Below are 22,385 nucleotides of genomic sequence, written 5' to 3'. Positions count from 1 at the left end.
CTTGTGCAACAATCTCCAATAAGATTTCAGTTGGTTGCGTACACCGACTGAGCTTTCAAAATTGGCAAGCAGTTTCCAGTTTTCAAGTTCTTTTTACTACTACAAATAGAGTTGAACTTCCTTAGTGGTACAACTGCTGCTAGCTTTTTTTTTTTACTAAGCTAGCTGATCAAGCTAACGTTTTTCTTGCTATGTTCGCTGAACTTTCAGATTTATCAAGCAGTTTACAACCACAACAGCAGCAGATTTATCACTCCAAATTCTTAATTTCACACAATAATTTTGAATTTAACTAGCTAACTGTGCAATTGTTGCTAACTTTTTATATTTTAGCTTGTTGATTGAGGTAACTTAGCCTTAAACCAACTGTACAAAAGTCTCAAATAAGATCTCAGTTGATTGAGTAAACTGTAAGGTTACTACTTTGCTTAGTCAATCTTCAAATTTATTTAAGAGACTTTTGATTTTGATTTTGCAACACCCCTGTTAAGTAGTATGGTCTTTAATGTGACTCAGGACTGGTTGTGTGTTCACACTACTAAAGGAATGTGGACAGGTGTGTCTTAGACCACCACCAAACGCAGTCAGAGATCAGATCTCTCAAATGTGTGTCCTGGGTGTGTTCACACCTGTGCTTTACACTGGTCACTTGTGATTGAATTCCCCGGGATGGATGTCAATGCAAGGTTACCAGGAACTGAGACATCAAAGATGACATTACAGAAATTCACAGGCTGAATTCAAGTCCTGAAGTCCTGCACAAACACAGAAGTACATTTTATATGATACACCTTGTTTTTTGTAGCAAAAACTGAACAACATTTAATGGTTATAGACCTAAGATTGAGACCACATTATAACCTTGACATGACAAACATTAACGTAATAGCCATCAAATCTGTTTGATTTTTGTAACTTCAAGCAGGAACGTGGTGACCCCTCGCGGTAACAACAGACAAGTTTCTAAATGTCCCTCTATTTGCGTGAGGCACAAAAGACGGATGTGTTTGAGTGTGTGTGACCCATGCACCGTCGGTGAAAGTGGCAGAGTGCTTACTGCTGTAGCAGAGAGGTGCAGTGTGAGTGTCCGGGTGCTGTCCAGGGATCACAACCAGCATTCAGACCACAAATCAGTGCAGCTGCAATCAATTTAGGAAGCCAGCGAGCATGTGAGTGACTGCGTAAAAGAGTGAGGGAGACGGATGCATGGTGGGCTGGTGTTGGTGAATTCCCAGAGGAGTTGGAGACAGGACTTCCATTAGAGAAAGGACGCCTGGTTTGTTTGAGCTGGTGAAAAAGAGGGAGTTTACTTTAACTGTGTAACCAACTTTCTGTTGAAAATATTAAATAACACTGAACAACGGTTTCGATCATTATGAATGGAACCGAAGTGTTTATTTATCAAAGGAATCAAAGCATCCAAGGTTATGGAGGTCAAAATCTGACAAAAAAATAAAAAATGAAACACTAGACGGGGACACTAGAAATCAAAATAAAAACATATCATTACTCCTACTTTGATCCCATTAAGTAAGTCAGCTTCCTTGGACCTCCGTACCCTCACCATGTCCATGTTGAACATCTATCAGCTCTTCAAGAAATACTTTGGTTTTCTATTACCTGCATCCACCTTATCAAATAACCAGAGAAAACACCAGTGGTTCTGACAAGAGAGTTTGAGTTTATTACAAAACAGCAAAGGCCATATTTGCATTTTACAATTATAAGCAGCTCTAATTAAACAGAATGCCGCAGTCACGTAAAACAGAGTCAGCACAGGAGATTACAGCCGAGAGTGAAAGATGCACAGACATGTTTTAAACGACTTGCCACCATGTGTGCAGAATTCTCCAGTTTTGTTGTCTAAATTGTAATTTTGGTAAACTTGCAATACATGGCGTGACCAGTATAATTTTCCGTGTAGTTAAAGATAATTTCCTAAGAAATCGGACGTCGGCTGCTCAATCAACTGAAGCTCTTCAGCACATGTCTGTGATTATCATGTAGGAAGAAATAAGTCTTAAGTTACCTTAAATACCTTACCTGTAGAGTTTAAATTAATACCCTGTATTCATGACGAGATACGTATCTTAAGCCATCTGGAAAACTAAAACTTCCTCCTGCTGTTATAAAGCCTTGCTCAAAGATGGCATGTGGAGCTTTGACCTAATAGTGTGATGGAGATGTTCCTCTGTTGGTCATTATTCAACGGGTCGTACACTAAGAAAAGCTGCAGTGTACCAGCAAAGGCAGAAAATGATAAGACGGCTTAATAGCAGATGTTTGTTTAGAATAAAACTCCACAGGGAATCTTTAAGACACAAATAAAACACAGATAATATCTGATTCACTGAGTAGATGAACTCTCTATCTTCCTCTGACCAGCAGCTGGCTTGTGAGTCGACACACTCAGTAAAGTGTGATATACATTATTATCTGTACATTTTCACAGAAGCTAATACTTCCCTGATTTTATATTCATCGAGAGCAAAAAGGCTTGAGCGTTTACAGTGTTTGCACATAGAGGTAAGCTAATGACACACCCGAACTTGGACATGCACTCATTCACAGCATTCACTCCTGCAGCAGCTACCAGTTGAAACACAAACTCTCCATGTTCATGTAATGAATGAAAAAAAACATATATATATATAAATAGCAACTTCAAGTAAACACTGTGACTCATTCAAAAGCAGCTCTGTTGGCTAATAACGAGCACAGACAGGTAGAAGCAGGTATTCACAGTACAGGAAGTGAGGCACATACACTGTGTTATGATCCTCTGTTCATTAAAATGTATGAGTTGATGGAGCGGTGAGTCACTGAGGTGACTCAGTTTTGGCGCCTTGATCCAGATGAGCTCGTCAGCCGTAGGAATGTGTCCTCCTGCCTGTCACTGTCACTTCCTGAAATACATTGGAGCACACGTCCAGGTTTGTTAGAAAATCGGTGATTGATGGACATTTTTTAGCGTGTAAATATAGATTTCTCTAAAAGAGGAAACAGTCGACCAACTGTGTAGGATTCAGCATCTTTTAGTTTGTGGTTTTGGTTGTCTGCTTCATTAGCCTCATTTTCTGTGGCAAAGACGTCTGTTCGCAGTCAAAAAAACAGCTGATAGAAACACTTTGAAACTAACTTTGTCAGAAGCTGGTGGAGACCAAAACAGAGGTAAAAGCATACGGGAAATCTTACCTAATTTTATTTGGTGGCTAGAAACATGACTCTTTGTTTCATTTAGATGTGTAAATTCGTTAATACACAGGATAAGATGTTACAATCCCTTGTGCCAAGATCCCAGGCAAATACATTTAGAGGCCCAGTCCAACTGAGAAAAACAACCAGCAGGCTAGGAGCCAGCTGGCCAGCTACCAAGCAACAAGAAGATATCAGATACCTGGCCTAGTCAAAGGCAGTATGCAGCATTTCAAACCTACAGTCAACGCGTTATGAAATATGAACTACATAAATGCTGCTAACCGCTGAGAAACTCTGTACCAGAACCTGATTTGAAAACATAAAATGACAAAATGACTTGAGAAGATATTTTAGCTCAAGTCTCTTTCTAGTTTGCTCTGACTTACCTGTTTTGATGCGTCCCGTACGAGTCCAGCATGAGCGTGCTGGCCTGCTCCAGGTTCCACTGGCAGCGCTGCAGGAGCTCCTCGCACTCGGCTCTCGAACGCAGCCCCAACCGAAACAGCTGCTCCACCTACAACACAGATGGTGAGAGGAGTAACATATGAAGGTAGGCAATGCTGTTCAGTGTTTTGAAACTTGAAACACATGGAACTTTATTGTGGACACAAAATGGAAGCTGAACTTTTTGAGGGCTGTTGTTAGTGGAATCACAGCGGGTAGGGAGAGATTTTCAATAGTGGGCTCCATCCCTCCATTCAGAATATTCCCTTGATTTTCCATTAACATCTATTAAAGCTTGGACAGTGGAGAAAGTGGAGCCCTATTCACACGGGACCAATTTCACTTTGGGGACCTCTGGTAATTTGACATAATTACAGAGGTTGTCTGAGATCTTAATTCCACACGAATCAGCCGTGTCCGTAATACGTAAAGTGAAAATCCCGCCCACCATGTTTCTCTTAACACAGAGATCCTGTGATGAAACTAATCCAAGTGTGTGGATCGTATCGGTACCTAATGAAGCAGTTCTGCTCAGCGTGAGACATTACCTCTGACATGTAGTGGAGTGGAAGTAGAATGTAAGTAAATCTGAGTAAAAGAAAAATAGTTTACTTATCCTGTGCGAATGAAATACACCAAATACAGACATAGGGGGGTAGTTTCTATATCACAAACTAATCCTGTGCGAATAGTACTAAAGATAAATTAATTTAAAGTTAAATTACATCTTTGTTTATACCGTGGTCTGGGTGAATACTTGATTCTGATTGGCTGGAGGGTGTAGGTTAAAAAATGTTAATGTACACCTAGGAAAGACGTTCCGTCAAATTGCCTGATGACAGTTCTAAATTATTGCGCTGGCTCAAACGCTGGATGGTAACCATGGCAGCGGAGACTCAACGTTATCTCGCGGTTTATTCATCACAACAGCAAGACAGACAAAACATGAGTGATTTTATCATTTCTTTTAACTTATTTGGTGAGTTTGACAACTTTGAAGACTGGGATGCAGCAGAAGAAAAAGAGAGAAGAGAATATGTAAAGAAAAAGGAGAAGCGACACAAGGAGGTGACACCGGAGGAACTGAGCGAATTAGAGGATGACAAGGACGAGATGAACACAAAGAAAACCACGTAATGGGCAGTTAAAACATTAAGAGACTTCCTGGCTGACAAAAACATGGACATCAACTTTGGAAGCTACACTGCCGCTACTCTCAGTGACGTTTTGCGTAAGGTTAAGCCATCATCTCACTTCCCATCACTGATCAACTGCTGCAGTCGGGTCGCTATGGCCACGTCGCTTGGCAACGCCTGCATACGGGAGATATTAAATAGTGCGCTCGATTTGTAAAAATACAAAAAAACTCGCGATTTTAACTCTAAAACACATTAAAGTATTATTAATTAATTGATTAAATATTTCTTTCTTTTGTAAGTGACCATGGTATAAGCGGGATAATGCCCTTCTAGGTGTCCATTAACAGAAATGAATGGACTTCGCGGAAGCAACCGGTTCACACCTCCACGTCGTCCATTCATTTCTGTTAATGGACACCTCGTCGGGCATTACCCCTTACATATATCGCACGTCTCTTTGTAGCTAACAGCTGTAGTGTTCCAGGATCTTGTTGCCTAGGTAACCCTATTGTCGTGAACGGAGATTCCTTTCATTGAACGTTTGTTTGTGTTTGTATTAAATGTCACTGGCCGCTGCCTCAAAGCTGATATTAGCTGAACTTGGTGTACTGCCAAAGGATTTCCTACCATCGTATATATACAACTTTCTATGGTCTCATCAATTCATTGCTCATAGTTTCCTGTGTTTACGTTTCACTGTTAATCCATACGTCCATATATATTTATTTCTGGCATCAACAACGTGACATAACGTTGACCAGAACGTGTGGCGCGCGCGTTCCAGTCGTATCATTTGTCGTCACCGACTCATCGCCTCTTACTGAACCTATGAACTTTCACCAAGTAAACCGCCCCTTTTTACCTCCACTCTGCACATGTGCACATGTCCAGGAATGCTCCAAGCTCATCTGTTATGTGCTTTATGTATTTTTTATTGCTTTGTGGATGTTGTAGCTGATATTATTCTACTCTCACATGCATATTTTACAACGGCAGCAGATCAAATCCGCATTGTTTTGCTTCAGCTCTATTCTTCTCATGAATTATAGACACGTGTAACTGTTTGTATTGTGTGCTGTATAGTTTAAGTAGGATATTTACTGGAAATTATCACCAAAGGCTAATCATACGTTCAGGGAATATTCCAGCTCGACTTGTGTTTCTGTGCCACATCATTTAAAGATTAATTATACTTCTGTGTTTAATTTTTAAATGTGAACCGCTGAGAGAAAAAAAAAAAATGGACAAACTAATTGAGAGACTTCTGTAGATCATGATGGATAAACAGACCTTCAAATGGTTTACGGCTTGAGGGATGCTCCAGCTGTGAGTCTGCAGCGCGGCTTGACACTCCTCCGTGGTGACGCCGTGCACTGCTCCTTGGACCTATGAATCAGAGCGTGAAGATGTAAACAAGCACGCCTGAACATATGGACTGTTTGCATTTGAAACAATGATATCTGCCACATGGAGATAAAATCTTAAGACGTAGGAATGGTACAGCATGTGCTCTGCACTCACACAGCTACCGTCCTGGGTACAAGACTGAACGACTGAAGATCAAATATAAATTCATTTCTAAATTTGATCTGTTTTTCAGACGGGCCATTGATTTGCTTTTGATCTCTTGAACATCAACATTTTATTTGAAGATATGCAAATATACAAGACTTGATTGGTTAGAGTTCAAATAAAAGGATAGCCTTATTATTCTTGTACGCAGAGGAAGAATGACAAAATATTGAACAATGAACCGAACAGATTTTAAGCCAAAAGCACTTTGAAGTTTCTCTCAATTCTCAGACACACCATAGACTGTAGAAAAACATGGAAAAGGTGAAGCCAAAGCATGAGGAGCTCCCCCTGGTGGCTGGCTGCAGCATAGGTCGTAAGCTCCACCCCCTCAATGTTAGTGAAGATAAAGTGGACGATAAAGTGCACGTCAAATAAATCTTTTCCAAGGATGGTTTCTGTCTTTTTAGGTAGTTAACATAATGCTGATATATAGACATTCAAGAGTCCATTTTTCTGAGCAGTTTCGTTTCAGTTGTGACATTCAAATTGACAGGTGTGACTGACAGGTGTCATTAACAACCACTCTGGGTCAAAATAACGGTTAGTTTGAAACCTACTAAATGAGTTGTAAACTGAGTTGACTGACCTCAAGAATTTGAGAGATCCTTGCATCCTTGTTTGGTAAGTAATATTTCGTTTTTTTGAGATAATGATATCAACTAGCTAGCTAAAACAAAAATCCAACGTACGCTCTGTGGAGAAAAAGGCGGCAATTGGTAGCTAGCATTTACAATGTCTAAATCTCTAATAGCGCCTGTTTTTAAAGAAATAAGTACAGTGTATAATCCAACATTTCTTTGCAGGGGCGGGTAAGACTTGCTCCAAACTCACAAGATGGCACTGCCCGTATCCCTTTGACAATTGGGGGAAATGGAGACAGTTTGTCCTTTTTTTCTGCTATATGGATTTAACCAAAGAGGCCAAGTCGCAGGGGCATTGGTGTTTGGCATATTCAATAAGCATAAACAAAAGATAAACCCAGCATTACCTGCGTGATGCTCTGCTCCTGTTGCATGCTGGGAGCAGCAGCTCGTTCGTTGTTGTTGTTGTAGGAGGTGTTTGGTTTGGCTCCACCGGGCTGCTGCTGTTGATGCGGCTGCTGCATCATGGGTTTGACTGCCGCCATGTTGGCTGCTCCGTATCTGATTAGAAAACAAAAATATGACAGATGAGTGAAAACTAATACATTCTAATATATAATAATACACAGTCCTGCGTTAAATCCCACTTCACGACTCTACTATAATCTAATCATTTTATGTTGAAACCGCATCAGAATGGTGGTAATTCATTTTGGAGTGTATGATGATGTTAAACTGGATTTAATTAAAGGTGTTTCTGTTATTAACCCTGGCTCACTGACTAGAATGGTTGACAAAACATGTATTGTGGTACAACACAATACAGTTCAATATTAAAAGGGGACCTCTGGCCACCTTAATTTCGTTGTACCACAATGACAAATAAAGACATTCTTCTATTCTTCTTCTCTTCTATTACTACAGCCTCCAAAATGATAACACAGTTGAAATAGCTCTCGGTTATTTTAAACAAATGCTCCAATCCCATAAGCAATCGTTACTAATGTACCTCCATACAGTGACATGTCTATAGTTTTATTTTTATGTATTCATGAGCCGATAGGACCAACATCTCCACAACAGCTTGTAAGCTGCTTCACAGGTCACGAATAAACTTTAACACTCAAAACTTTTTAAGTTGTTTGAAGAAAATAACAGATGGTTGTGATAGCTGACCAGGAATGGGGCACAATTGGATTACAATATTAATACTGAATTTTCTTTGGTCACAATTCAAGTCCAGCGTTTTGCATCATGGCTAAAGAAAGACTGCTCTCGCTGCCTGCTGCATTTCAATTTGACTTCATGTTGTTTATGCTAGTTTATTATTGAATCTGCTTTTATTTGCATCTTTTTATTTAAAGCTCGGGATAATTTGATTAAGTATTTACTGTGCAGACAACAGGAAGACTTTGAAAAAAAAAAACATATCCTCGCAGACTTGAGAGTCAAGAAGTACAAGAAACATATTTCAGGTAGGTGATGTCATACCTTAACACAACTAACTACATAATGGAAATGATTTCAATCTCTGTGTCTTAAGGCCATCATGACCATCAGTTAAACAGCACGTTCTCACATTGTAAGCCTTCATTCCAGGTGTCATGTTTTCATTTTTTTGTGTTAATATGTCATGAGCTTTTAGTGATTCGAATACTTCAGGAGTGATTCAGACAAGTTGGCAAAAGTGTTTAATTCCTTAAAGTGCAGGAATCTCACAGGAAGTTTGAATGCTGCCATAGGGTGCCTTAAGGTGAGACTAGTCAACTTTAAACTTTGGAAAGAGTTGCATATATTCACTAAACTAAACTGAATCATTTTAAATACTAAGAGAAGATATAAGATGATAACAGAATCTCACCTCTCCAGGTAAGCTGGTCTGTCTGGCAGCGGGGCGGGAGCTAAGCTCTGAGGGCTGTCAATCAGTGAAGAGAGGCCGCGCCCCTCGCGAAAGGAGAGCGGCTCCAGTAAGGAGCTGGATGAATAGTTTGAAGCTGAAAGACGTGAGGAATATGACGAGGCTGGTGGCAGGGACGAGGTGGAGGACAGGAGGGGACCCAGGAGTCCGGAAGCCCGACGTGGGGAGACGGAGAGAGGAGGTGGTGGCAGGGAAATGGGGGAGGAAGAGAGCGGCGGCACCAGCGGGAGGGGAGAGCAGGATCGGGAGCCTGGCTGCGAAAAAGCGTGGTCTCTGGGTGGGATCTGAGGAGGTGTGTCGTCTTCATCGCCCAGTGAAATGGAGCTGGAGCGGGCATGCGGGTGGGCGTTGCGGGCGGAGGCGTTGTGTTTGGAGGGGCGCAGAGGGGGGACTGGGCTGCGGGGAGGCAACACTGGCCGGTCCTCAAAGCAGCAAGTAAAGGAGGAGGTGCAGGAAGAGGGGGAAGGAGGCGGGAGGTAGATCTGTCGATGGGGACCTAAAGGAGCCAGAGGCATGGGGAGAGGGGAGGAAGGGAGGGAGCGGCCTGTCGCCATGGGAACCTGCAGCTTCACCATCACCTTCATCCGCAGAGAAATGTAACACAGAACAAAATAGGTGTTTGCCTGTGTTAATTATTCAACAGCAGAAACAAAAATCAATCAGAGTGACATTTACAGCAAGTGCCTGAAGAAAACGTGTTCATGCGCTATAAACTACAAGTAAAGCCAGCGTTAACTAACAGTCTCTACCTCTCTCTGCAGCTCTTGGAAGAGGTCAGCCGACTGGGACTCGCTCCTGCTTGTCATGCCAGACCCAGGGGTGGTCGAGGGTTCTTCGGACAACCCCTTGTTGATAGACCGAACCTCCTGGTCCTCCGATTGGTCCTCGAAGTCTGCAGTAACCTCGTCGTAAGCTGGCTGAGGAAGTGGCCAGTCCAAGATGGAGGGAGTATCCTGTGGAGGGAGGAATGAGGATGATAACCTCCCTATTAACATCTATTATTTGTCGAGACATATTGACGAATCAACATCACAGTTCATACAGTATAATAACAATTTTTTATTTCCCCCCTCTATGTAATCATAAAACATACTTCAGGACAGAAGGGATGTCTGAAGGCAGCTCCACAGTAGAACAGTAAAGCATGAACGCGTATGATCAATCAATGCGCATTAATCATCCATCACACTGAACTCGCCTTGGGTGCATCCAAGAGGAATGGTGTTATCCATGACATTTCTAGGCCAAAAGGCCTTTTGAGAATATAAGGACCCATTGTTTGTGAGTAGCGGCACAGATTTCACAGCTTCTACACTTAATCTGGTCTGATCGCAAAGTGTGTAGCTGTCGAAGGTCCTTGAAGTCTTTTCAAAACTTCTGAATTGCTTTATCTGTGGGGGTTGGTGAAATGACAAGGTCAGAAGTTCAGATTCTCCAGATTAATCTCCAGGTAAAACTATATATGTTCCACTGGGTGGGAGTGGGTGTGCAGCTTTTGGGAAAACATATCATCCCTCCTCCTAAACTCAATAGATCATTAAACAAAACCTCCATAAATTCCCAGACGCTGGTGTAGCTGATTACCTTTAGCAGTTGATTTAAAACATGACTCTTGACCGCTACGACGAGCACAGCAAGGGTCATTTTTCTTGCTGGGGTGATCGAGCTAGCACTACCAAGCTAATGCGCTAGTTTACTACTGAGTGTACAAGCTTTTATGTTTTCTTTAGAGACAACACTGGCTGCAGGCTTGACAGTGTTTTATGTGATTCTGTGTTTGTAAAAAAAAACATATTATGTTTTGTGTATTAACATAGCACAATTGCTACTAACTAATGAGTTAGCCCCTGCTAGCATTAGCCTAAGCAAAAACTATTTTCTTTACCAAGCTGATATATGGTTTGTTTTAATACAGTTTTTAGACTTGATATGTTTTGTAAATAAAACTTAATGAGGCAGGAAGTAAATAAAACCTCGAGAGAAGAAAGAAAAAAACGGCTTGCCGGTTAAACTACATCTGCTAACAGGAACTAGCTTAGCTGAGCAGTAACTCACCTCTCTGCTTTCTGATGCAGTTAAGGCACCTTTAATTAAATTAGATTCAACACAAAAATGAAGACAGGTATGCACTGTCAGAAAACTTAATCCCAATAAATTATTGCTTGTAAAGAATCAAAATAAAGTTTATTTACTTCTAAGATAGGTCATTCGCAATGACATAATAACAGTTTTAAAGGCTACAAAATGCACCATTTGTGTTTGTTGTTGCCGTACAGCGTGAAGAGTGAATCCATTTTAATGAATCCATCATGTCCCATACATACTCTACCAAACCATCATTATGAAACTATAACTCTGGAACCATTTCCAGACAAACAACACAATATTTCTGTCTGTCTCGAAGGTCGCTGTGTCAAATTAGGGAAATATGTGGACAGAAATTCCCTCAGTTGGTATGACAGATATGACGCAGACAAAAATTAATGGTGTGTATGGTGTCTTGTGCCCGGGAAAGGAAAACAATTAAATTGAGAATTCTAATTGGTTAAATAGATAGACACTTTTGTGAAGTCTGAAGACAAAAAACCCTTACATGGTAGCACTTTTGCTGGGACGTCATGAGGCGTCACACTATAACACACTAACAGGATAAACTGTCATGGTCATGTCCCATTTTCAGTCAGGTTGGTCTGTTACGAGGCTGACGTCTCGTAGTCTGAACCACGTATAATTACCTTCAGCGTGTCTTCGTCCTGTCGTGTCTCAGTGAGCGGGGAGGGCGTCGTCGAGCTAAAGCTGTCGTCGGTGAAGTCGATGAGTGACACCTCGCTTTTAGCCGAGCGCACGCCAGATCCTTCCCACGGTCTGAGTTTCAGACCCAGGGACACCCCCAGCATCTTCAACCCAGACGAATTGCTGGTGTCATCCTCGTCCTCATAATCATCCATCACTGAGTCGTAGAACGGCTCTGGACACACAGGTAAACACCAGAGTCAGGACAGAGCAGCAGCATGTGATTGAAAGTCAGTCTGAGGATCACACACATTGCAAAAAAAAAAATAAGAAACTCACTTTTGAGCAGAACGGCAGGTTGGGGCGGACGAGGGGGAGGTTGCTCTGTTAGACAGATTTAAGCAATTTGAGTGTTAACTCCCACAAAAGCAAATTTTAAAAATTATCAGTATTAAATAAAAGGAAACAGGAGCTCACTCTTGGAACGGTTTGGGAGTTTGGTCGGTCTTGCTGTGCCTGGTTCCATTCCCAGGACATCTGGAGGGTCCATGGGATTCCCCAAATACAGACTGAGGTAATGAATGGATTCATTTTAATGTCACAAAGTGTTTATACGAGTAAAGATGTGTAAATCACAGACGCCTCCTTTATAAGGATGCTGAAGACTGTTGTAGTCAATTAAAATGATTTGTTACTGACATATACAGACACTGCTTGTAAAAGTGTCTTGTCCTGCAGGCACAAAGTGAAGCTCTGAATTCCAACATCTGTTGACCTAAATGTGGTGCACCGCTGCCCCCCAGTGGACAGCTGCAGCAAATGCAGCACTAAAGACGAGCATAGATGATTCCTGCTGAAAAACTCAAGATTTAAGGACATATCCAGGTGTTGTCGCTTTACAACAGATGTTTCTATTGTTTTCTCACATCCTTTCCCTGATCAGAGATATGATAGAGAGAACTATCTCACATGCTTTTTACTAAAACAGCCCCGATACACCCACAAGCCTCTAAGATTGAGATTTTGCCATCGGGGCTCTGAGGCTCTGGGACAACCTGCCTTTCTTTTATCTTTTTGCATTTTCTGGTTTCAGCTACCTACCGGCTAGCCTCTGTTCTCTCATATCTGACTCTCTTGTTTCTGTATATTTCTATTTTTAACTGACAGTCTTCTCCTTCCTAATTTCATTATGTTATTTTACATCTCATTGTGGCCATAGCGATGACTTTCTGTTAAAACACTTTGTAATCATGCATGGGATACAAATTAAATAGATGATTATTACATGAGAGCTTCACATGATTCTTATTATCCTTTAAGTTTTAGACTTTTCTTCATGAAATACTGAACAACTTGAATGATCTGTCACTGGGTTTTTCATCAGACAGCTGAAATGTAGGGAAGTCCTAAAGATAAACCTGTAATTTTTGTTTTTAATGGGACATCATTGAGGGGACAGTGGTTTGCAAACTTAATTTTTCCTACAAAACAAGAATATAAAAGGCATCTACAAGTAACAAATAAATAAACCTTTCATTATTTCACATTAAATGTGTGTTATGAACCTGTCTATGCGGTCTGCGTGTCCCCAGCTCCTGTGAGGGTCAGTGTCTCCATGTCCAGTGTGGATGAAGGAGTGTTTCAGCGGTCGGCTGATGTCGTGGGCGGACAGGCCGGCGACCGACGTCACCACATGACGGGGAAACTGACCGATACGCAGCGTCCCCCTGTTCTGACCTCGCCACCAGTAATGCTCTGCCCTGAAAAGAGATGTAAAATCTAAGTACAACTCTCTGGAATTTTATCAGTGGTAACGGTAATGAAGTTGAATGAGTTGTCACAGTCTCAGTCACAGACAAACAACACACAGAAGAATGAACAGCCATAAACCATAAAATGAGGCAGTAACAAGACAATAATTACAGTGATTTTCCACAATGCAAGGAATGCAGCGCCAGCAAGAGATGTATTTTTGTACAGGCATGACTTTGGTTAAAACGCTGGCTTCCAAAATTAGGGCATGAGCTGCCGGCCACCAAACACACTGACCTTCCTTCTATGATGGTGATGACGTCGTTCATTTTGATCTGCAGCTTGTCTTCGTCCTCAAAGTCCTGCAGGGCTCTCATGTCTGTAGGCATGGTCTGCAGAAAACACAAACATATTTAACAGTGTTATTGTTCAGACGATGAAAACGTTACAAAGGTCACAAAACACTAAATATGAACAGTTTTTATTCCTCTTTTCTCTTAAAGACAAGCTGCAGGTGAAGACTGTGTCTGAACGCACCCTATCAGATTGTAAAGTTGGCAGTCAACCTCCAGCAACACAACAGTAACAACAAGGGCGTCATCTATTACACACTGACAATGTTGATTGTGTAAATATGTTGATGTCCATTCCCCAGCACCAGACATGCTGGAAATGGCTGAAAACCCCTAAACCCCTAAACCTAAAGGTTGCCAAATTTGTCTTCTTCTTCATGGACCTAAAAAGAAAGCAGCACAACCACGATGTAGGAGCATCTCATATTTAGACAGTTACAGCGAGCTTCGTCTGATTGTTGGTTGGTGTTCAGAGCCTCTGAGTCATTGTTGTGTCCTCGTCTGTTGTGTTTCAGACCAGAGCTAAACAAAGACTCCAAAGAGCAGATGTCAATGGCTAGAACGGCAGCGCTGCTTTCCAGAGAGCATTTACAACTTGTAGGTTGTAAAACCAAACAACGTAGATTTTCATTGAAGGTTAGGCTCTATGTGGGCGTAAAAAACCTTTTATCAGATAAACAATATAGCTGTACGTCCAATTAAATTCGTACTTAACACTGTATGAATCATAAAAGTTGAAGTAGATTGCAACGATATAAAAAATTGGAAGTTTAACTGTAGAAGTTTTAGTTATTTCTTAGCGGTAAGTTAACAAAAGGATTAATCAGTTACAAAGAAAATAATTGATAGAGAAAAAATAATTGCTTATAGTGGACCCAGTGCTGTCCATGTCTTATACTAACAGGTGTATGAATCATTTTGATGGACAATGTTGTACCTCAAGGAGGAAGTCTCTCAGAGCGATGAAGGTCGGTCTGTCTTCAGGTTTGGGGCTCCAGCACTGCAGCATGACGTTGTAGATATCCTGAGGGCAGTCGTCTGGTTTACACAGCCGCTCGGCCTCCACGTCCACCTTGTAGAGGATCTGCAAGCAGATTTATTAATCATATTAGGATGTTCGGGTTTTTTCTGTTATATTACATGAAAGACTAGAATTCATTCAAGTTAAGAAAGTAAAACAAGTACCTGGCTCCCGTTTAGGCCCAGCCACGGCTCCTGTCCGTGGGTGAACATCTCCCACAGAGTGACACCAAACATCCAGGTGTCAGACGCATGAGAGAAACTACGAGACTTCAGAGACTCTGGAGCACACCTGGACAGACGAGAGGACAGAGACACAAAGAAGGTGAAAGACACAAAGATGTCAAAAAGTAAAGGAAAACTTTCTGATTTACTCATTGAACCAGACTGGAAATAGTTTCATGTGACTGAGGCGCTGTTCTCACCATGGGAAGGGGATTTTGTGGCCCTCCTCCATGATGTATTGATCAGTGTGCGTGGGTAGCGCCCTCATCAGGCCAAAGTCTCCGATCTTCACTGTCTCGTTGGTGGAAAGCAGAACGTTGCGGGCCGCCAGGTCCCTGTGGAGGAAACGTTTCTGCTCCAGGTAGGCCATCCCACATGCCACCTGCACAGACACATGAAACACAGAATTAGATTCAGTTTAGCTCTAGCTTTAGTGATAAGGAAATGTTAAAAGTGTTTTTATTGTAATTAGCTGCATAATTTATAGTATTTACAAAGTATGTAAACTCTCTCCAGCATAGACATTAAGGAAGCAGCAACAATGAACTTTATGACAGAAAATCTAAGAAGGAGAGCTGCAGATTTCTGGGCACTGGACCAAACGTGTTGAAATAAGTGAAAAATAAAAAATAGGAACTTGTCAGTTTAAACTGTGAGTTCCTGTGTTTTACCGTTTTTGACGTTAAAGGGGAACTACTGTTGTTAAAGGGGAACTACCGTTTTTTACAACTTGGACCTTATTTCTGGCGTATAATACGATCGTTTACTCACCCATATAATGGTGTCATTTTTAGTCCTTCGGAAGATATTTAGATCCAGCAGAGCGCCGTGTATATCCATATAGTGGGAGTGATCGGGGCACAGAAACGCAGCCTCTAAATAATCTGCCGCAAAACTCGTTCATTTCACCAATATTTTGTTATGAGTTGAGTCCAGAGTTACCTGTTATCATCATCCGGGGTCTGTAGATTGACCTACTAACCTCTGACCTGGATGATGTCATCTCTGAGCGCTGCGCACACCCCGCGCGGCTTGTTTACCTGTAATTTGCCACTGCTAGTTTTTTGCAACATGGTTGAATATTTTTCCGATTCTGAGGTTTTGGACGACAACTTTGTTTATGATGGACGTCCTTACCGTTTTGAGCCAGAGTATACGGATGAGGAGCTCGTTGAAAGGAGGATGCAGAGGCAGAGAGAGGAACAGATGGCCAAAGAACAACAAACCGCTGTACGTCAGCAAATAGATATCAGGTAACTCCAGACTCAATGGGGAATAGCACTAGAGTATCATAACAAAATATTGGTGAAATTAACGAGTTTCGCGGCAGATAATGCGTTATTTAGAGGCTGCTTTTCGGTGCCCCAGTCACTCCCACTATATGGATATACACGGCGCTCTGCTGGATCTAAAAATATCTTCTGATCGACTAAAAATAACAACAAAGTTATATGGGTGAGTAAACGATCGTATTATATGTCAGAAATAAGGTCCAGGTTGTAAAAAATGGTAGTTCCCCTTAAACTGACCTGCACGGCGTAGTTGCACAGCGAGGAGATGAGGATGTGACCCTGGCGCTTTCTGAGACGATCCAACAGGGAACCCAGAGGAGCCAGCTCAGTCACCTACACTCCAACACGCAGCAGAAATATACACAGAGATCAGTACATTTATAGGTCTGAAGATTTAAATTGGTTAATGAAATGAAGCGTGTATGAGTGTCTTTCTGGGCTCATCATCTGTGGCAGCTTTGGTTTATTTTTAGCAGGACCAAAAAGGTGCACACGGCCAGTGTGTGCATATGTTCTGCCCCTGCATGAAAGGAAATAACTCTCGATTTCAGCGGGTGGCAGAAGTCTGTATTTGTGATTCAGAAGGGAAAACCTAGCTGGGAGGCTTGGAAGAGCTAACCTCGCCTGAATCATGCTGATCAGTTGGTCTACACTTTATTCATTCTGGAGGATTACGTTGTTGTGAAAATATTTGAGGATGAACAAGAAGAGCCTTCTGTCAGATGACGCTGTGATCTGTTTTAAATCTCTACTTAAAATGCCTTTCCTAGTCTTAACTGAGATTTGGATTAAGTTGACAACTGTATTTTTGTGTGTTATTGTTTTGTTTGTTATTAACTTTGTTGAACTTGAAAAGTGCTACAGCAATAAAGATTGTTATTCAGTGTGTCTCTTCACTGCTTCTCTTATAACGGACTCATTCAATGTGCTGAATTGGCTCCAACTAAAGGCAACGTTGTGGAAGAAAAGGTCAAAGACCCACACAGCCGACCTTCAGCTTGGTATGTCATGACCTTAAGACCTTTTTTCAATCCTAATTTCCAGAAAACACAACTGCATTGTTTTCCAACGTGATATTAAATCTGTGAATGTCTGAGTGTCTTACCATCTTCATTGGTTGGGTGAGGACGATACCATACAGACGGATCAGGTTCTGGTGGCTCAGCGAGTGCATGGCGTTCACCTCTCTGATAAAATCATCCAGACCGTCTGAGTCCAACACGCTGGCCTTCAGACACTTTACTGCCACTGACAACTGGAAAGAAACAAAAAGGGACGAACAACCGACGTTGTAGTTTGATTTCAACCAAATAATTGTCTGAGCTCATGTTTCATTAAGCACTCAGCGGCCGGCTATTTTCAATCTCACCACTCTGCCGTTGGGTGCGGTCCACTCTCCTCTCCGCACCACCCCGAACGTGCCGTCTCCGAGCCGCTCAAGCAGCTGCAGCTCGGACTCTCTGATCAGGCAGGTGAGCGAGGCCCCTGCCTCACTAGTGGCCGGGGAGACCACAGCAGACGCTGCCCCCTGGGGAAGGGGCTGCTGGGGGTCTGCGTCAGGCCGTTTCACTGGGAACACCTGCTGGTCCAGAAGCAGATGCTCGTGATGGATTTTCCTTCTTATACTCATGAACAGATTTGATTTCATTTATCAAAATTATAGATTGATCTTAAATTATTCAGACACAAGACAGACACAGAAGACGTGATATAAATATGAAGAAAAGAAAATTAAAATTAAAAACATTCTTGAGCATGGCTACAGCAACGTGAAGGACAACTACATGGATGTGCCCCAGACACATTTTGGACAATCAAATCACGTCTCAGTCTTGCCTAACGCAAGCTCTCTTAGTAAGTAAAGCTATTAAAGTCTGGACTGAGGAATCTTCAGGACTACTTTGAAACCACAAACTGGGGCGTGTTTTAAAACGGCTGCCTTGAGAGATGACTCTACTGTGGAAGAATACGCTGCAGGTGTAGCTGGCTATATGAGCACATGCACTGAGAACATTATTCCTACCACATGCTGCAGGACCTTTCCTAATGATAAACCCATGGATCAATGGTGAGGTGCGCTCCATGCTATGTGTTCGCTCCGCAGCATTTTTCTCAAGTGAGATCAATCAGACAAGACAAAAGACAGTACAGACTGAATCTGGAGGGATATTATACCAACACATATTCCAAGCACATCACTGGCAGAAGCTCGTGGAACCCACAACCGCCCAACACTGATCGACAGAGTGGGTTTCTGGTCACAGAAGGCATAGTGGACACACCCGTCTCTCATTGTGTAACCTGTCTGAAAGACTACCATGCCGCTGCACTTGATCCAAGGAAGAAGAAGAAGGAAGGAGCAACGGCTAACATCATATATCAGCGAGACAGAGGTGGAGCGGGCCAAAACCTTCAAATTCTCGGGACGTACATCAGCAATACTCAGTACTCAGCAGCTCCTGAAAAAGGAGTTGCCCAACAACGACTGTACTTCCTGAGAAGGCTGAGGAAATTTGCTACGTCAACCAAAATCCTCAGCAATATTTACAGATGTAAGTACAGATGAGAGTGTCATCACCACCTCGCTCACAGCGCGGTTTGGGAACTGCACTGCTCAGGACAGGAAGGCTCTCCAGTGTGTAATATCTCTACAGGACATTTATAGGAGCAGAGTCGTCAGGAGAGCCCTCATCATTATCAAGGTCAGCACACACCCGTGACACAACCTTTTCACACCCTTGCTGCCGAGAAGACGCTACAGCAGTTTGAAATCAAGGACAATGAGACTCACAAACAGTTTCTACCCTCAAGCCATCAGACTTCTGAACGGTTTATTTAACACTGCCTCACTACCACATTAGTCCCACTGAATGAAGCTGTAGCTTATTACCATATGTATGAGCGATCTTAAAGTGCCTGTAAAACCAAGTCAGTGTGTTTAAAATCTGAATATGTGTAACTTTTCTTAAATGATAAACATCTCACATAGCATTCAAAGATTTAGGCTTCGTGACGGCTGTGATTTAGTGTCTGTATAAATGCACTGCACCTTGCTCATCCAGGACTTGCGTTTGTAAAGGGCTCGTCTCCTCTTCACTGCCTCCCAAAGCCTCCTCTGACCTGAAGCAACGCAATCACAAATAAATCAGAATTTGTGTGTATGTTCAATTATTACTACAAAGAGCGACCAGGATGTAGATGGACGGAAAAAAGACCTACCGGGACGTCCCATGCCAATCTTCTCCAGGTCTTCATTCTTGACGTAGTCGAAGTGGGAGAGTCGAGTGACGTTGAGCTCGTCTCTGATCCGCAGGAAGTACTGCTGCAGCTGAACATCTGTCAGCAGCTCCAGCAGCCACTCTGTTCCCTCGTCACACTGCATCTGCACACACACACACACACATTTGACCAGCATTAATACACCATGTAGACAACATACAGTTTTAACCCAGTTTTGTCATGAAAAGACCAAATTGTTGATGAGACCAGGATGGCTCCAGCATCAGAAACATCTTTACTCGCCATTTTTTCATCAGTCACTGATGCTTTAAAGACACTTGGGAGTGTTATTTTGAGGCTGTATGACAGAAACACTGCTAATTAGGATCAAGTTTGATATTTTCATATGTCTTCTGTTGCCCAAAATACATTTATAACAGAGAAAAAGAACAAACATTGGAGAAATTGGAACCAAAATACACTAATTAGGTGTATTATACCCTGGATTACAACATTAGTACATAGAAACGGACACAGCTAACAGCTAGCATTCGGTTAGCTTAGCAGCGAAACCCACCTAAGCCATTTCAAAGATTCACTAGTTAACGATTGTTAGTTTGTTTGTTAAAGCTGCAAAAACCTAAACTGACAACTTATTTTGGTTTTTGTAAGAGATCTAAAGTGCTAATTGGCAGCTTCTGAGGTGTTGTTGGTTGCAGTTGTCACCTTTTGGAAGGCTAACATTTTCCTCTTTTATATTAACTAGCTAGTTGGTTAACTTGTGTCCCATTATCTACAGTACGCTGGACCAGCTTTATGCACCTGTAAACAAAGAAATTATCTTGAAATTCACATTATTAAAATGTTTCTACAACAGAGAAAAAAAGCGCAACCTGTGCTCATTACTTATTGGCCGTCTCATACAATACGCAGATGACTGTCTGCTATACCTAGCTGTTTAACTTTAGCTCAACTGTACATGACAGAAAAAAAATGTAGCGCTATTTAATTTAATTAATTTGATTATCAGTATAAAATTAAACAATAATCATGACAATCTACTAATTATTTATAAAACTAAAATGTTTTGACTTGATCAGTTTTATATCACCACAAAAACATCGAATCACACTTTGATTTCTGGAAGTTTGCTATCGTCTTCCCTATTAATCTGTTTTTAACCCTAACACCAGTCACGTTGCAGGTTAAATTTTAGGCGTCAGCACATCTTGTTAATTGCTGGATAATTTAAAATGAATCAACATAAGATATGAGTCACTTTTTGGTTGAATTTGTCTCCAAACTGCTCGACTTACTGTAAGTGGTAAGGAATAAACAGGTTATTTAAATAAATCACAAGTTAATCATCACACATGCACACTTATACATACTTGACATAAACACATATTGTAATCACAGACAGAGAAGCAGAAACACATCTATCCACAACTTCAGACTTTACCATTTGTCCCTCGACACTCCTGCCTCTCTCCTCTTCATCCTCCCCCTCCCCCTCTCCTCTGGCGTAGGGGAGTCGCTGGTACATATAGCTCTCCCCCATACTGTAACGGCTCCTCTCGTCCTTTTTGTTCTTGTCTCTCCCGTTCCTGTGCTGTTCAGAGGAGGCGTTAGCCCTGCCGCCGCGCTCCTTCGCCGTGCTCCTGAGTCTAGTTTGCTAATCTCCCCTCAGCACCATGACCTTCTCTGCTCAATCCATGCACAAATGCACCCACACGAACAAAAGCGCATCGGGAGGCACTGGATGTTACTCTCTCCCGCCGTATCACCTAAAGCTATCTATACACTCTCTCCGTCTTCCCTCCCACTGCTCGGTTCTCTCCCTGCTGACTCACGACTTCCTGCAGCAACGGACACCTCCATACCTCCCCTTCTCTCTCCACCGATTCCTCTCCATCTCCTTCTGGCTCAGCGGCCGAGCCCACTGTCTGATGTTAAATAATTCAGCAGCTCTAACGAGAAGGATGAGAGGGAGACCGTGGAGGAAGGAGGGGAGAGAATGTAGAAACAAATGGCTGGACAGATGGATGGATGGATGGTCAGAGAAAGGATATGGGGACGGGTCCCAGCATGCAGCTGAATGCATTTCATCACACATTGCTCGAGGATCAGAGCAGGATTGTAATTAACAGTTAAATTATGAAAGTCATTTATTATTCATCAAGCAAAAATGTGAAACGTTCACTGCTCCAGATCCTCAAATGTGAAGATTATCTGAATATTGTTGTGTTTTAGACTCTTATTCTTGCTCTTTTTGTAAATTGATGTCTTAAATCAAAAGATTTTTCTCTACTTCTAACCTCAGGGTACTGTGATCTATCTATCCATTAATTAGTCAGTCCGTCCATCTATCTATCCATCTATCCATCTATCTATCTATCTATCTATCTATCTATCTATCTATCTCTGTGAAGCAAAGACAGGCTAACTGGTGCATGAACTACAGCAGTGATGTCATGATTCATCAGCAGCACACGCCTGTGAATTACATGTGTTTGTTCATACACGAGTGCGCGCGTGTGTGCGCGTCTGTGGCCTAAATGAGAACAAAATCAGAGCTTTCATCTCAGCTCTGCACGTGTTTTATCGAGGACGACGCTCTAAAAATAGAAACGCCAAATTTAGCCTAGTGAAGTGGTCCGAACAAGGCTGATTCACTTTTCTCTCATCTGAGCATCAGACACCCGAGATTCAATCACGACCGTCGACAAGTGTGGAGGAGGATTTATTCCATTTTGTTCTCTGTTAATGACACACACGATGGAGGTAAATAATGTGAAGAGTGAACCCCCTCAAGAGGAGCTGGACAAGAACCACAAGGCTCTGAAAGAAAATGCAGCAAAATAAGGTTTTGAATAGTTTTTTGTCATTACTTTATTGGGAAAAAAATAACGTCCTGCTGAAATTTATTAGTTGAT

General features: G+C 42.0%; 1 protein-coding gene across 1 annotated transcript; it reads right to left on the bottom strand.

The window, feature by feature from the left end:
• Positions 1–1,588: 1,588 nt before the first annotated feature.
• Positions 1,589–21,052, bottom strand: tnk2a (tyrosine kinase, non-receptor, 2a). The gene is made up of 20 exons (XM_084566047.1): positions 20,912–21,052; positions 19,450–19,612; positions 19,280–19,350; positions 17,600–17,809; positions 17,336–17,485; positions 16,468–16,563; positions 15,139–15,320; positions 14,879–15,005; positions 14,631–14,777; positions 13,638–13,732; positions 13,154–13,348; positions 12,066–12,157; positions 11,928–11,972; positions 11,591–11,823; positions 9,605–9,808; positions 8,799–9,433; positions 7,345–7,498; positions 6,072–6,167; positions 3,585–3,712; positions 1,589–2,906 (listed from the first exon to the last, which is right to left on the bottom strand). Exons 1-20 carry the CDS (start codon positions 21,008–21,010, stop codon positions 2,900–2,902), a joined length of 3,129 nt encoding a protein of 1,042 aa, XP_084422173.1. The 5' UTR covers positions 21,011–21,052; the 3' UTR covers positions 1,589–2,899.
• Positions 21,053–22,385: the final 1,333 nt, after the last annotated feature.

The sequence above is a fragment of the Chelon labrosus genome, assembly GCF_963514085.1.
Source record: "Chelon labrosus genome assembly, chromosome: 18".
In the NCBI taxonomy this organism is placed as follows: domain Eukaryota; kingdom Metazoa; phylum Chordata; class Actinopteri; order Mugiliformes; family Mugilidae; genus Chelon; species Chelon labrosus.
This window is presented reverse-complemented; position numbering and strand designations above follow the sequence as displayed.